The sequence below is a fragment of the Poecilia reticulata genome, linkage group LG22 (genome assembly GCF_000633615.1).
Source record: "Poecilia reticulata strain Guanapo linkage group LG22, Guppy_female_1.0+MT, whole genome shotgun sequence".
Classification (NCBI taxonomy): Eukaryota; Metazoa; Chordata; class Actinopteri; order Cyprinodontiformes; family Poeciliidae; genus Poecilia; species Poecilia reticulata.
Genome location: NC_024352.1, coordinates 15,095,605 through 15,112,070, shown reverse-complemented (window position 1 = coordinate 15,112,070; position 16,466 = coordinate 15,095,605). Strand labels below are relative to the sequence as shown.

General features: G+C 39.7%; 1 protein-coding gene across 3 annotated transcripts in view; it reads right to left on the bottom strand.

The window, feature by feature from the left end:
* Positions 1–16,466, bottom strand: part of daam2 (dishevelled associated activator of morphogenesis 2) — a 102,829-nt gene that overhangs the window by 15,549 nt on the left and 70,814 nt on the right. For 2 of the 3 annotated variants that reach the window (XM_008399651.2, XM_008399652.2), the window contains exons 6-17: positions 10,548–10,881; positions 9,111–9,221; positions 8,753–8,856; positions 8,600–8,666; positions 8,395–8,512; positions 8,145–8,283; positions 5,323–5,381; positions 5,051–5,235; positions 4,187–4,489; positions 3,456–3,563; positions 2,084–2,113; positions 78–184 (exon numbers count right to left, since the gene is read on the bottom strand). In XM_008399651.2, the coding sequence (XP_008397873.1) occupies positions 78–184; positions 2,084–2,113; positions 3,456–3,563; positions 4,187–4,489; positions 5,051–5,235; positions 5,323–5,381; positions 8,145–8,283; positions 8,395–8,512; positions 8,600–8,666; positions 8,753–8,856; positions 9,111–9,221; positions 10,548–10,881 (1,665 nt within the window). The remainder of the gene's footprint in view (positions 1–77; positions 185–2,083; positions 2,114–3,455; positions 3,564–4,186; positions 4,490–5,050; positions 5,236–5,322; positions 5,382–8,144; positions 8,284–8,394; positions 8,513–8,599; positions 8,667–8,752; positions 8,857–9,110; positions 9,222–10,547; positions 10,882–16,466) is intronic. The other variant, XM_017302527.1, reaches the window with a different exon arrangement.

Sequence of the window (16,466 nt, the reverse complement as noted above, 5' to 3'; positions counted from 1 at the left end):
AAACTAAACATTGTGTCACTTTAACATGGTGATGATTTTAGTTGTACAAGAGCAGCTCCTCAATTCGGATCGCTTACTTTGAAAGCAAGATGACGCAGTTCTGAGCACGTCTGCCATCGATGACCGACAGCTCTTTGACCTTCCGTGTGCTGACGTAGATGTCATCCATAGAGCCAGTCTCTTTCTATAAAATAAAAAAGAGAAAAGAGCTTTAATTTGTAGCTCAGATTAATGAGTATTCACATAAAATCCACAGCACACACGTTAACATCTTTGCGATATCGTTAACTGACCGAGGAAAGCTTTTCCTGGGACTTAACAAGGAGTTAATGAAGAGACATGACTCGAAACAGCCGAGGGAAACTAAAAGGCTTTAGCACTTGCTTCAGGTCAAGTTACCTTTAGATAGAGAGAGAGAGCTTACACAAAGAACAAAGATCAGAAGCAGGCCTTCACAATGCAACACCTCATCAGAAACTTCTCAGAGGAGGAGCAGAAATGTTGATCCAATCAAAGCCCGTTAGATATGCTGGTTAACCTCACATAAATGTAGTATAAAAATCCCTGAAGCAAAGAATAAATTCTGAGAGAGCTGTTTGGGGCCTGCATGTTAAACACATTCTATTTATGGTCCAGGCTGGTTTCCTGCTCGCCAGAAAAATCTCTGTTTTTGAGGTTGCTGGGCATGACATATATAAAACAGATGTGGATTTTGAAGAAAGTGTCGTTTTTCTGCGTCCGTGGTGACCCGGGGTGTTTGGCAGCTGAGCGGGGTTGGCAGCAGGTTAGGGGAACAACTCCCATCCACTGAAACCGTTCAGAGCGCTCTCTCTCTCTCTCTCTCTCTCTCTCTCTCTCTCTCTCTCTCTCGGCTCACAGACGAGCGCCAACTCTGCCAGACTGTTCGCCTCATAGGCGCTGATACGACCGACTGAAAGGTTCAACTTTTCAAATTGGTCACAAAGGGACATCAGCTGAAAGACGAGGTGTTGTGCTTTGAACTTTCGAGCAGAACCCTTAATAGTTTGCTTGTCTGAATGCGGTAGCCAAAGGAATGTACGAGGTGAAGAAATATAACTCAGTAATTATGGAAGTTATGTCAAAATGTCTTGCGATCTAGACCTTTAACCTGCATTGTTTGTTAAAGTCATATTGGAACGTAAAACATTTTGCTTTTAGTGAATCACAAGGTGGCTAATTCAAAGATATGTGAATAAACTGCACCGTACATCACAACATTATTACACATCAGGAAACAGATCTAGTCTTTGCCAGATTCTACATTTATTGGATCTAACCACAAAGGCTCAAAAATGTAGCCAAGGGTAGTTTATAAAACCACCTTCAGTAACTTCTTGCAATTCTCCTGCATGACTTTTGCAGATTTTCAGATTTTTGTAGAAGAACTTTGGTCCGTTTCCTTTCCACACCATTCCTTCACTGATTACATCATCCAGTTTAGGATGAGCTTCGCATTCCAGACATATGACTTCACATCTGATTCTAGATTATTTTGGTGTTTGTGGTCAAGCTGAAGAATGACAGATACCCAGGTCCTGTTGCTGCAAAGGAAGTAAAAATGATCACCCCCCAACAACGTGCTAACTGACTTTGCTGGGGTTTTCTACTTCTGGGAGTTTGGTAGATGCTTTAAATATTTTTCACTTGTTAATATTTTCTCTGCTGAAATACAGATTTCAAACTGTTTAAAATTGGCCTTGTGAAGTTTCCACAAATTAAAGTGTTCCAACAATATTTTGTCTTGGGTTGTTGCTGGAGTATTTCCACTTCGACATGTTTGGGACCTACCAAAACCTTGACTTTTAGAAGTGACTGATAACGATGATCAATTATTTGTGTAGATTTCATTAGCAAAAGATGATTAGCAACTTCAGTAACACACCTGGTTTTAAATTAAAGTGGAGACTTTGAGAGGGGAAAAAAAACATCACAGAAAATAACAAATTCAATATGCGAAGCTGACTGCTGTTTGCCTGGCCGCTGCGAGGCAGAAGGCAAGGTGATGAAAGCAGTAAAAGTGGATAACCATTGTGGTCAAGAAGCTCAAAGATGTTTAACTCACCTGTTTGAAGGATTGGTTAGTTAGCAGGTCCTGCCCAGGCAGCCGGAGAGAACAGGGACAAAAAAATTGAGAACACATGCAAAGATTAGCACTGAAGGCCGGAAAGGCAAAAGCAAAGAACTACTAATACTATATGCAAACTACAAGCTGAAGCTGGAAAGCTTTTGTGAGAGTAACAAAGCTAAGTTCTTCAAGTTGTCTAAGGTTCAAAAGATCTGCATAAAAGGTTGAAAGATTAACACAAACAGATTTCTAGTTCGGATTTTGTCTTCTCAGACTGGCCACGGATGCCTTGGTGGTTTTAATTTTGACTGCATCTACATCAGCCTGACATGGAAAAACAGGACGATGAAATACGGCTGTGGCAGACAATTCTACAGAGTGCAAGTGTAAATAAAATACCATTTTGACAGAAAGAGCAATGAAAAGCTCTAAAACAAAAGTATGTCATGTATAAACACAGCATTACTGCCCAGTGAAATTTAAATTAAATTTGGCTCTTTCCAAACGGGAACTAGGCTGTCAAAGACAGGAAGATGTTGGGTTTTTATGCGACTGCATCCACTGGGATCAGCGTTTAGGCAATGGCCAGTGCCAATAAAAACCTGCTCCGCACAAATAAATACCTGCAGTATATCACTGTCAGCAACAACCCCAAATGACCCATTCCTCTTTAATAAAAGCTTGCAAGGAGACACTGCGATTGTAACTGTCCGACTGCTGTAAAATGCATTAACTCAACAATGGCGATGCCTCAGTGGAGATGATTTAGTGTTCTTTAATGGAATCTTAAAGACCTCACTTTAAACTGTGATTACTAGAAACCAATTAGAACAAATTAACCCTCCACTTAAAACCCATTTAAGTGGACAATATATCTGTGGTATAAGGTACAGTTTGTGCAACTATATATTATATTATGGAATGAAAAGAGAACAAATTAATTCCCAGAAGAGAGGAGAGTGATTCGCTATGCATGGTTTGACATATGCCCAAGAGATATACCAATTATGCTTCCAGCTCATCTGTGTTTCAGGATGATTTACTCAATAAATCTGTTTATTTTTGCTACATCTCAATAACAAGCTTCGTGTTTTCTTGTATTGTGACTCCCTGTTGGTTCAGCCTTGACCTTGATTCAAGACCTGCCATTGGTTCTCACACCAAAGGTTTGTGGGCACCAGCAGAAGCTACAATGAGCCATTCAGCAGCCAACAGCTGCTCCTGTAAGCCTGAAGCTGGACCGTTTACGCTGTAAAAGAGTCATTCTGAAACATCCGCATGCTCACGCATACCAACACATACTCAGCATTCAACACACACACAAGCATAAGTGTAGTCAGGTATTTATAACCCACAAACAAATCCAAACCTGCTGTTTCTGATACGCTGAGAACATCTTCTCTATGTCTTTCAGGTCCAGAATCTTGAACGCCCTCAGGTCATCAATTTCATTCCAGATGGTGCCGTTGATCATATTCTGAAAGAACACAGGACGGGGGTTATTGCTTTCACTCCAGTTGCAAAACAATTTACTATTTTATTTCAAGGACTCGGTAGATGAACGCACCGGATCTTTGTAATTTTGTATGCAAACCCACACAATTTGTAAAAGCAGCACATCGGTCTATTTATCATTGCAGCTAAGTATTTTCATGAATTATGGAGATAAGCATGTGTAATAATGTTCACATCTAATCTATTTAAGAACACAAATATACAGGACAACTTTGCATTACGCTCCTTTCTGTTTATTTTGTTTCTGATCCCAGTTTAGGCCTCTTAAGTCTTTTGAAATATGAAAGACCCCCGATGAACCAAAATTCCTCTAGCCAAATTCAGGCATACAACATAATTTATTTACTCCAGACCTTGAACAGAAAAAAAATGTAAAATTTTCAGTGGTCAAAATGGGTATAAATTGTCAACTAATGTGTTGGGCACTACCACACCTCCAACAGTAAACAGCACAAATTCACACCTTAAAAGTTGGATGTGAAATGAGCAGATCTGAGATGTGTTTATCAATGGTGATAATCCTTTTTAAATCACACGTCAGTGTTTGGACATTACTGCAGAACGTGTAAGGAAGTCTCGTCTCACCTCTCCTAATTTGCTCCAGTTGAAGGACTTTAGCGGATGAGAAGGCTGAGGAATGGACTTTGACCGCATCATGTTCATGGAGTTGAAGGAAGAGGGGATGGGAGGCGGCGGTGCTCCAAAAAGAGGAGGAGCTCCAGGTGGAGGAGGCGGTGCCCCGGGCGGAGGAGGTGGCGGGGGCGGCGGAGGGCAGCTGAACGGCAGTGGAGGCGGTGGTGGAGGAAAGCTGCCTGACATAGGTAGAGGAGGCGGAGGCACTGGAGCTCCAGGAGGCGGAGGGGGAGGCAGCATGGAAACACTGCTGCCCTGCGAAACAATAAATGGACAGGAGTTAAATATTTTGAATGAAACCATTATTTCATCCAGGTGGTAATGGAATTAAACCTTTCATTTAAAGTAAAAATATTCCAATTATCATTAAACACAAAAGTTAATTCTTAACTTACAGTAATACTATAGTCATGAAGGACTTATAAAATAGTTAACCAGACTATTCATGTAATGTTTCATGAATAGTCAAAACATAACTGTATATTAAGTGTTTACAGAGCAAATAACTGTTTATTTACCATTTTTAAGGGGAGTATTTCTGTAATGTTTGTAAAGTTATATCCAATTTCAAGATTAGAAGAGAATCGATCAGTAGTCCAGAGACTGGTATGAGTATTTATGTTTTATATTCAATGAAACAAATGTAATAAAAACGTCTTACCATTTTCAGCCTGTAAATGCAGTAGCACCATTTACTTTGAGACATTTTAAGTGAAGATCAAACGTCATGCATGGCAAACAACATCACAATTGCTTTGCCGAGACACTCAGGAAAAGCCTGATCAGTGTAAGAACCAATAAAACATAAGTTCTTACTGCAAAGTCATTGATGCGCGACGACAAGTCAAGCACTTGCTCTCTGGCCGAACGCAGCTCCACGCCCTCACGTTGCAGCTTGTCCTTCATCTTGTTCAGAGTCTTCATCATCTCCTCCTTCTCCTGGGTCTTTGTCTCACACTCCCTCTCTTTCCTCTCCAGCTTAGCCATTAGCTCTGCATGGTCTGCAGTTCAACAAGAAGGCATAAAGGTGTTCACTTGATGCAGATTTTGTTCAGGAAATCCATGCAGGCTGGTAGCAAGCTCCTCACCTTTCCTGAACTTCTCGGCCTGCTCTCGCCACAATTTCACCTCATTTTCGTTGACCAGCCTGCGAAGTGGACAGAGACAAATAAGTACAAGGTTGCAGAAGAGTGCTCTACAGGCGGGGTCAGCTGCATTCCAACTGAGTCAAGCCGGGATGGTCCAAGGGAATTTAATCATTGACCTATTGATCAGTGACACTGATCAATAGGTCAATGGTTGACTTCCCTTATCAATGATGGCATTTGAACAGCATTGACTGAGTTGAAGCAGTTTGAAGCTTAGAAGGAAAACATTAGTGCTGGGATTAACCCTGCGGGGCTGAAAGTGGTTATGTTTTTTTTTTTTTTCAGGTATTATCTCTGGGACTTGGCTGCGCTTGGAAATAGGTCATGTTATGCAAGATATCAGAGTTGAGAGTGGCGATAATGACATGAGACATATAAACTCAAAGATTAGCAACAGGATATTTTAAGATGTTGTTAAGGATGATGAAAGATTGGAAAGTGAAACCTTGAGGAGCGCTGGTAGCCTTGGCTAGAGATGAGAGAATAAACATGTTTCAGCAGCAATAATCATTGCAAATTATGCCACAAAATAACAAGGAAACAACCATTGAGTTTGATATTGTAACAGGTGAACAGCCCTACAAATATATCAAGGACCTTTAACCTTTTTCATATATTCTCCCACAACAACTACATACCTCAGTGTAATTGATTGGTATTTTATGTCAATGACCAACACAACATGCACTAGTTTGTGTTGTTTTATCATGTTTAAAGCCATCAAAACATAAAATTTGAGGTTATGAGAAAACAGGAAAAAGTTGAGGGGGATAGTAGAAACGTTTGTAAGGCACTGTAACTACTTTAGGAAAACAATTCACACTTAGCTACTTTTACTAAGCAGTTTAGAAACAAAATGCTCAATAATATCATTCGCGATCAAGGATTTAGCTTGATCGCGAAATCCTTTTTCTAATTACACCAAGAATGAATAAAACTAATTCTCTCTTCTTCATCTGCAGGTCAAACCTGGAGACCTTTACATTGCTGTGGAAAACTCTGATTTCCACAATGCTTTAATTTCATGCCCTGCACGCGTGTCCTTCACCGTCATCACGCTGACCGCAGATGATGAATGACTTCTCCTGACAGTTGTTTTAACAGTTGCTCCAACAAGCCTCCCTTCTCCCTCCGAGTTTTCACGGCACGAGCCTCAACATTTTCACCCATTCGCTGTCAAGTCGACGCAATGTGGAACGATTCGTTTACGTTCCCCTTTTTTCCAGGCGCAAATTACTCTCCGAGAGTTTATGGAAACACACAATAAGACTTTGGCCGAGGCGTAAAGTGAGTGGGTAGAGTTTGACCGATGTGGTGGATCAGTGATGGGCAGGAATGAACGTTTCTGCGCACTCCTGGAAAGGATTCCACTCAAGTGATTGCAAAAACAATGGTGGTTGAATTAGTGAACAAAGCAGAAGCTGTCAGGGGCCAAAAGTGAGCCACGCTACATGGTTTATGGTGCTTTCACCACAGAGACTAAACACATTAATCACCGATCAGGAGCTCAGCTTAAACATAACAAAAGTAAGGAGAAGACAGATGGTGAAAACAGGAATAGAAGCCTGTCAGAAGAAGAAACTGAGGTGTTGTGGTGTATAGAACAAGGGCCTAAAAATCATCATCTTACCCTGCCAACAAAATGTATTAAATCAGCTGAAAACAACATCAGGTCAGTCTCTGAAATCAATGAGACCATCCACCGCAGACATCAGGAAATGTTAACGATCTTTTGGAAAGCATTCTTGTTGAGCAGCAACCACGACGACACATCCAAACCACCGATTTATAATTCTTACTTCTCCTGAATAAAATGATGCTGCCTCCTTGTTGCTTCCCTGACTGCTGAAGAGTGCTTGTTTCACTGCATCTCAACATGACTGACTTAGACAGACTATTAATGCGATTAGAGCAGGTTTCCTTTGATCTACGGCTTTTGCTTTCATGCCCAACTCGCGCTCTGAGTGGGCCTTCCTCAGAGTCGGCCACCGGCCCCCTGCTGCTGCCGTCAAATCGCCTCATCTTGTCTGAGAAGACCGAAGCCCCAGCTCCCAACACAACAGAGAGCCAGATTTAATCAACCCTTGAAAGGCTGGAGTATTCTTATTAAAGTTGATTTTATTCTAGAGTTTCTTTTTGTTGCATTATGGTGTTTTAATCAGGTTTTGATCTTAGTGCTGATGATTTAATCAAGAATAGGAGCAAGTCCAGCATGAAATAAAGCTTTGAAAATGGTGTGAAGAGAGTACTAAAACTATATTATTTACAGAGTAATGATTGGCCAAAAAAAAAAAAAAAAAACTTTAAAACACAATTCTAAGCCATTTGTTGTTTTACTTTAGAATATCTTTGAAAAAATATATATTTCAAAAGGTGAACAAAGATTGCGTACACATAGTGGTACATTTACTTTCTTATGACAATATTGCATAAGACCCATAAAATATATTATTGATACAGGAATGTAATGCTGTTGCCTAATTAGAAATAGGCAAACTGTTGACTTGAAATATTATTTTAATTTTTATTATTTTGTAGTTTAATAAGATGCATGTGCAAGTAACAGCAGAAAACAATCTGATAAAGATATAATTATGCTATAGGACTTGATAAAGTTTAGTCTGTTGGCCTTATACGTAGTTGATAGATCAAAAACAACTACAAACGTCAAATTGGTGTCAAATTGGAATACTGTTGCTACCAGTTTATTGTTGAGCAGTAAAGTGCCAATGAACAGCAGTATGAGGAATGGCTTCACTTACATGCGAATAATGTTCTTAACACTGAAGTTGTCGAGTGGGGAGACGTCTGGGTCCTCTCCCTTTTCGTCCTGCAGGACAATCTGCTGAAGGATCCTGTCTAAAAGCTGCCAGTGCTGCAAGCTGCAACCTCCACGTTTATCTGAAAACAAAGAAAAACTCTTGTTTGTAACATTTGTGAGTCCAAATGAACCCAGAGTGAACCTGTTCCATCTGTACTAGAGATATTTTGGTCCGTTTCTCTTCGACTCACAGGGCATCTGCAGGCAGTGCTGAAGGATCGAGAGAAGATGTGGGTAGGAATCTGTGTGGCTCAGTTTTTTCTTGATCAGCTCAAACATGGCACCAGCGCTCTTTGTGTCCACATGAGACTAACAAAGCAAAAAAGAAGGTGTTTTATTTCCAACGCAGACCTAACTTTAGAATAAAATGCTTTGATGTAAAAAAGAGAAACCCACTATATCAAATCTTTTGGCTTGCTCAGAGTCGTCCTCGTTTCTCACCATCTCAAAGAAGTCCAAATGTCTGGGAAAAGAGGCAAAACATTGTGACATTTATACATTTTGGAAACGCGAGCAGCACTAACAGCACAACAGCAGATGATCACTCACCTGTCCAGAGTGGCGTTGTCGTGCTCTCTGAGTTTATCAATAACCGGCTGAATGCCCAGCATCAGGAACTCGTACCTCAAGTGGAGACGAAACTCAAGGTTGTCCTGAAAGCAACAGGCAGTACAACAATATTCAAAATACCTGCAACTGCATAGTTGGAAATTATCTGGCAATATTTAATGTAAAAAAAATATATAATAATGATTTAATGTTAAAACAGGAAGTCAGGAATTGTAAAATGTTCCAGAGAACCACGTGTGGATTTATTGATTGGTAAGAAACTCAAGCTTATCTCATCATCTTTTGAAAGAAACCACTGATAGATAAAACACAAAAACGTTGATTAGCACGTGCAGACCTCCCCGGCTCCAGCATTGAGCACCGCGTTGATGAAGGACATGATTGCCGTCTTCAAGCTGACTTCGTCCCTGTAGCGGCCAGTGCTTCTGTCCAGCTCATTGAGGAGTGTCTGAATATAAACGCATAAATGCAGTTCAGAGTTCAAAGAGTCAGATTCAAACTGTGATAAGTGGTAATGAAGGCATGCTAAGGAGCCCGTATTACGCTGACAATATCAAAGAAAAGAAGGTGACACAGGGTCACTGCCCTGTGTCACCTTTAACCGTCCATCCTTTGTTAAACTTACCCTAACATACTTCAGAACTTTAATCACAGCTCAAACCGACATTTAAAGGCTTCCAAAGCTCGCAATGATTCAGATCCTAGGGTGATGGTTTACTCTGTCATGGTACAATTTACTGCAGACCCCCCAGGGGCACATGTAAGATGTGGTTGTTGACTCAGTCCTGCCACTTACTAAAGCACTCAACACCCTGCGACCTTGACAAGTTTTAAATCCAATGGCTTGTGTGCCTGACCCATGACCAACCAGTTGAGTTGCACAAGTAGCTAAATTTAAAAATGACCACAGTGATGGATGTAGGCAGGCATCTTGGGAAGTTTGCTTGTACCACAGACATGTGCTAGAGGTTTGAGCCATCACTTCTTTCTATTTTAATTCCAAGGTGGAAGACTTGGTTTTAATTTGTCTGAAGCAAATTTTCTTTTGGTTTTCCAAATGTTTTTGTGAGTTGCCAAGACTAGATTAAAATACACAAAAGAAAATGACCTTTGGATGCTAAAAATGTGACTATTCAGAAAAAGTGCAACAGTCAATATTTTGCGAAACCACCAAGCTAGAGCGTTAGGAACTAACTGGTGTCCAGAATTAATATCTAGACAGAAAATCAAATGTTGGCATAGCTAAGTTGTTTCAAAAGAATAGAAAGCATCAAACTTAGCAAGCTTAGCAGAAATATGTAAGACTCAAACTGCTGTGATTATCAACTGTAAAGAGAAAGAAGTATTTACTGTGAAAGCCTGAACATTTTCCTAATTCTTATAGACTGTGACAGAGTGAGAGAGAGCAAAACTTTTACCAGATAACAGAAAGGTTGAATGAAGTACGGTTTGCTCCAAATATGAAATATATAAAGACTGCTCACAATTGGAAGCCAGAAGTATTTTAAATACTTTTCTTCTGTCATATGCTATGATCCGTAAGGAAAAATCTTAATATTTCAATGGACATGAGAAGGTCAGCGTGTTGCAAAAAAAACATAGATTTTTTTGTTAAGAAAAAGATAAAGACTTAATAACAATGTCAACTTCAAAAGATTCCCCCCAAAAAAACCTGGCTGAAAAGAAGTAAAATCTAAATAAATTAGGAATATTCAAAGCCTACTACACATTATCCACAATAACAGCAATATTACTTCAGCTCAGCTTTACTCACCTGGAATCGAGTCCTCTCTGCAGCGTATTTTTGGTAATGCGCCATGGCCTGCAGCACCTTCTTGTGTCCATCAGGCACCAAGCAAACTGCTCCGAGAATCTCCAGAACCGCCACTTTAGTTTTAATGTTCTCCATCCGCAGGCTCTGAGAGATGGTGTTGATGCTTTGCGGATGGGCCAAGACGTGCGCGCGTCCCTGCGAGTTGTTCATCAGGGCCTTGATGCAGCCGATGACTGAAGTGTGGATGCGGCTCTCTGACGTCTCATAGTCCATGCTGCGCAGGAAATTGAGCAGGCAGGTGAGTCCGTCGAGTTCGATGAATCGTGTGACGAACCTAAAGAATAAAGATGGAGAAAATTAAGTGAATGTAATGTAATGTAAATTGCTCTTTATTAGCAGATGTTGGTCTCTGAGGCCCTATGTCAAGTACTTGTAACTCAAATTTAGATCAAAGATCTTTATTTTATAATAGGTAATAATTTCTAATATTTGATATGGCTCTCTACCTAGAGTGCTAGTCTATCAGGGATTGTTCAACAACTCAAAAATACAATGTGTGACCTTTTCTCTATACAATGTGTGACCTTTATTGGTTATTGTCAAACCAATAAAGAAGGAAACAATGTTACATACAGTTTAAGCAGTGTAAGACAATATGACTGTATTTAAAAAAATAATAATTTTTGATTTTGATTTAATTGTCTAAATGTGAGCAGAAGTTGTCTGGACAAAATTACAGCGTTGATGTCAGATGTAAGAGGAGTAAAAAAATAGTTGGTTGGAGACGATAGAAAGGTACCAACTTCTTCAACTAAGCACAAATTAGCTCAGACTCACCAAGAATAGATAATGAAGGATTGGAAATGCCTTTTCTGATCTGTAGAGTCTGGACTTCCCAAGACATTCAGATGATTCATTTGCTTTTCTCTTTGCTGCCGAGACATTTCAGTCTCTCTAAGGATCATTTCTCTTCTATTCCACTCATTCGAAAAGCTTGCTTCAAGCAAGAACCGCCACCGCTCATAATGTCCTGGTTTATTTCTTCAGTTTGACAGAATTCATTTTGCTTCAGTAAAGTGGAGGATTCACAATGGATCTTCTTCATTGCATCCAAACACACCCACATCTTTCATTCATTCTACTTGAACACATTTCTCTGCATCCGGGATCCACACCGAAAGGGCCACCAAAGCAAAAACCAAAGACTTCCTAAAGCTAAAACTGTACAACCTTCTCCACTGAACTAATTAGAAATCAGAGAGTCGATGACCTCTACAGGAGCGAAGTGACTAGCAGGAGATGTAAACACTGAGGGATGTCACGTCCAGTGAGCACAGTGTGGGCTGCTTTGTAAATGAGCATCCCACTCAATAAGATTCCTGATAGACCTCATAAATTATTTCAGACAAATGAGGGTTTGTGAGAGGGAGACATAGAGGACAGACGTGATGCGGAGGGCGAGGGTGAAAGAGACGCTGAAAGTTATGATTTATAGCAACTTCTGGCATTGTTGAGCACTGTTTATAATTACTAGCTCAACGCCAATTCCTCACCTCCTTCTGCTGTTTTGGCAGAAACATGTAAAAAAAAAAAACACACAAAAAAAACCCAGTTTATAGCATTTACTTTGAGGCAAGGGCTCCTCCTTTTCTCACCACAGATGAATAAGAGATCACAAGCAGATGTCTAGATAGCAGCAAAAACACTACTGCTCTGAAATATTTGTGATTTCCTCCTGATTGAGAACACCTACAAGTTATACATGCAATCAGCCACTCTTAACACACTGAAGTCTTGAAGTTCCCACCCAGCATACAGTGCATTTTTTGTCTGAGCACAAAAGCAGCAGCCCTTGTCCTGCACCAAGGTGGCGACAGATGAATCCCATGCATTAAATATGACTTGATTTAAATTCAAAGCAGGCACTGGGAGCTCGATCGAGACACAACTGGCCCAACAATGAGGAGTTGCACATTTGATATCTGTGAGGAGTGTTTGGATAGCATGCTGGAATAGTCCTTCGCCTGCTCATGAACCGAGGGCTCTCTCTGGAAGAGCTTTCATAGTTGAGGAGAAATTAGGCTGAACATCCCTGTGATTAATGTATGGAAAGCGGAGGGTGAGAGCTGTTGTTCTTGGAGTCTCAAATCAAAAGCATGGATGAGATTCAAGGCTCTGCATGCTGGCTGCTTCAAATCGCTCCGCCGAATTGTCGACCGTTTGCCAGAAAACACACACAAAACCCAAACTATGAGCATTAAACTAATGCATGTGTGTGTGATTTATGCATGCAAGACATTAGCATAAACGTGCATGCAGGATTTCAACGGGAGGTTCATTTGTGTCTAATCTTCTGCTGTCTCCTTTTACTCCGGTGAGCTCTTAAATAAATGAATCTCCTCCTGCGCCCTATAACTGACATTCACACTCAGTTGATTGGCATAAAGGTCTTATTGCATTTATTTCCAATTGGAACAAGTGCTGCATACTTCAAGCCTCACCTGGGATCAGCTAATGCTGCATATGAGCTGACTTGGGCTGCTGAATGGCACTTAAAGTAATTCAACTGCACACATTTTTCAGAAAAAGAAAATCAAAAACAAGCATTAGTTAAATCTAGGCTCAGATTATTCAAGTAAAACAATGGCTTAAAGAAGTCATCGAATAGAAAATAGTGTGATTTATTGTGTAATGAGATGACTGCCATTGTTGTAAGTTCTGGACTTCAATCCAGACTGAATGACAATCTGAAAATTATACAATATCTTAATTTTAATGATTTCACCTCTATGGAAAACATGGATTAAACATTGGAATTAGGCATACACCTAAAAAAGAAAAAGTCACAGTAGAAAAATGCAGCTATGAAACTACATTAGAATTTGGTAATTTTTTATTCGACCTCAGTGGTCAGGGGGTTTTTATCAACTCGCTAGGTGCGACTGTTGTCTTCACACCAATGTTTCCAATGAAAGAACAATAAAACAACAGAACATTTCTGATCGTTTTGGACAGGAAAAACAGAACAAAAACGCCATAGTGCTCTTGGTTTAGGCAGCAAGTGAAGGAAGAGAGTGTTATCTTTAACACAAGGTTAAAGACAGCACCTCTCAACTCTTATTTGCATTTTTTTTTTGTCATTTGGATGTTTAAACATGATAAAGAAAGCTATAGTTGACAAGACATGAAAAATAATTAAGTGAATCAAGTTTTGGTTAAATGTTCTTAAATATTTATATTACTTATAACAATTTATTGACAACTTAGCAGTTTAGTGTCACAAACAAACATTTCCAGGCATAAAATTATTTTTTATGCTTTAATTTGTTAGCAAAATTAATAAAAATGATTTGCTCATCAGTGATCTTCCAGACTTTTGGCCTTATCTTGAAATCTCATTCGCTTAATAAGCAGAACGAAGCGGAAAGTAATCCAGAAGCGCACACTTAAATTCAGAACTGGAGTCCAGCTAGACGTACTGTTTGAGGTTTCAGCTTCAGAACCAAAACGGTTTTCCTGTTTGAACCGAGAATGACCCCAGAGTGGCAGACAGTCTGCCTCGAAGCACAGCCACACACACTTATCCAAGTCCAGCCCTTCCAAATGCACAAACTCAAGCGATCATGTGCTCCCCGGAGCCATTCTGCTGCCCTTCGTATTCACACACACACACACCTAAAAGTCTCTCTCAAACACCCACTCGTTTCCATCCAGGGACACTCAGTCACACACAGGACTGATTTGACTAGAAAGGAAGAATGTGAATAAGAGGCCAAGAAAGGCTGTCAGAGGTGCCAATTACAGCACCCTGACTGGAGGTTTTTGTGTATCGTGTAGTATCAGCACAGCTCTCATTTAAATGCTTTTCACTTGTGAGGCCTGGTGTTTAACCGAGGTAACATGAAGGCTGAACAAAGGACAATGCACATAAAACCAACATAAACAGAATACGATTAAAGCCTCAGCCAAAGGGCACATCTGTAGCAAATGTTTGCAAAACACATCAAGCCTTGGACAGAGGAGTTCTTCTGGACTAAGTTTATAGGCATGTCCACAGGGAGCGGTTCATACGCGGGGTCAGCCGATCTTAGGTGGGTCTTGGGCTCATAATGTCTCCTGTCAGTGGTCAATAAAGTCAGCAGGACAAACAGCAGTGCACTTCCACAAAACTCAAGTAAAAAATAAAAAAAATAATGCTATTTTATTTTAAGACGAAATTATATTTTAAAAACATCATTCTCCCATGGTATTAGGAGTGACTTGAAGCTAGCTTAAAGAGATTAGGAAATTGTTTTCTCAGGCTATAAATTAAGTAAAAATTAGACTCTCTGTGCAGTCAGACCACAGGAATCACTCCCTGATGTCTGTTAAAAAGAGCAAACCCTCAGTCTCCTGCCTTTGCCCCGATTCACTGGTTTTCTGTCATATAATTTATTGCAGTCCAATCAATGACAAATTTCCCACAAATGTCAGCAGCATCGTGTAAAAAATGCGCTGCGTGAAAACGAAAATAAATTACATTGCATGATGAGGAGTGGAGATATGTATATTGTCACACTGAAAAGAACTGATGACTTAATTGTCCAATAACGATAATAAACAATAGAAGATGTATGAGTCTATTAAACAGCTTTGCACTTAAAAATGTTACCACAATGAAACATGATAGCCGAGGTGATATTTTAGACTGTCCTCACAACATTATATTATTAAAAACTGTTAAGAACAATGTTTATGGATAAATAAAGTTGACCGTTACCATTACTGGGAGATTTCCAAATAACGCTCAACATTGCCTAAATCAACATGTTCTAAGACAGAGAAGATGAAAGCTGTGAAAGATAAAACCAAAAGTGTTCTGCAACAAATTCAACCTGAAAGCAAAGCCTCCCTTTTCTATTTGCTTGATTTCTCCTTTAATGCTGAAGTATCCGCCTGAATGTCCAGTTTCCATAAAGAAATAGTTCAACTTTTAAAAGTTTTATTCTTGCGTCTTTTGTCCTTCACTTTACACAAAGCACTGATACAAATAACTAAATGTGCTTCACTCAGGAAAAGCTTCTATACTGCAGTATTGTTACTGCCACGAGAGGTTAGAGGTTAATTCATTTAATGCAAAAATAGCTAATTTGTAGTTTCTGACAAAATCACCAATCAGGGCCAGTCACGTTTTATTTTTACTTACAGTTATCTCAATAAATGCACCGAAAAAGTGACAAAAATCAAAAGTGTACATCATCCTTTCTTAGTTCATAAGTTTGTTAGAAGGTTCAAATAAGGTCTGCCTTGCAGGACACACCATTTGCCTTGCAGCCATTAACTCAATTGAAAACCGTGAGGAAGAAAATTGATAGTCTCAGCATCTAAAGATGTATGCGAGTTGGATAATATTCGACAAAATCTGTTTCCTCTTTCCTGATGTTTCAACTTTTGGTTAAATAGAAAAAAACACACAAAAAAAAACGAGTTCAGTGAGTACGAAATTTAAATGCACAACTCAAGCTGCTTACTACTTTTTCCACATGAAAAACTTTAAAGAAGTCAGAGTATTTCACAAGTCAGACCAGGGAGTTTACGAGAAAAAAAAAAAATCTTTTTCTTTTCCTAACAACTGAAACATAAATTTACTAGAGGTATAAACAAAGGTCATATTGGGTATTTTTACACATTTGCAATTATGGAGAGTGGGGTTTGGTGAAATGGTCTATTTCTGCAAAACAGTTTTTGTTCTGCTTGTCATCTATGTTACAATAGAAATGTTTTGTGGTGTAAATAGTCATCTGGTGCTGAGGTGACGAGGTGCAAAAAGCTTCAACAGAGAGTCTGCTGGAACCGCTATGAAATTGTTGAGGTTTGAACTGTTATAGATGGACACACACACACACACACACACACGCACACACCCCCACACACACACAC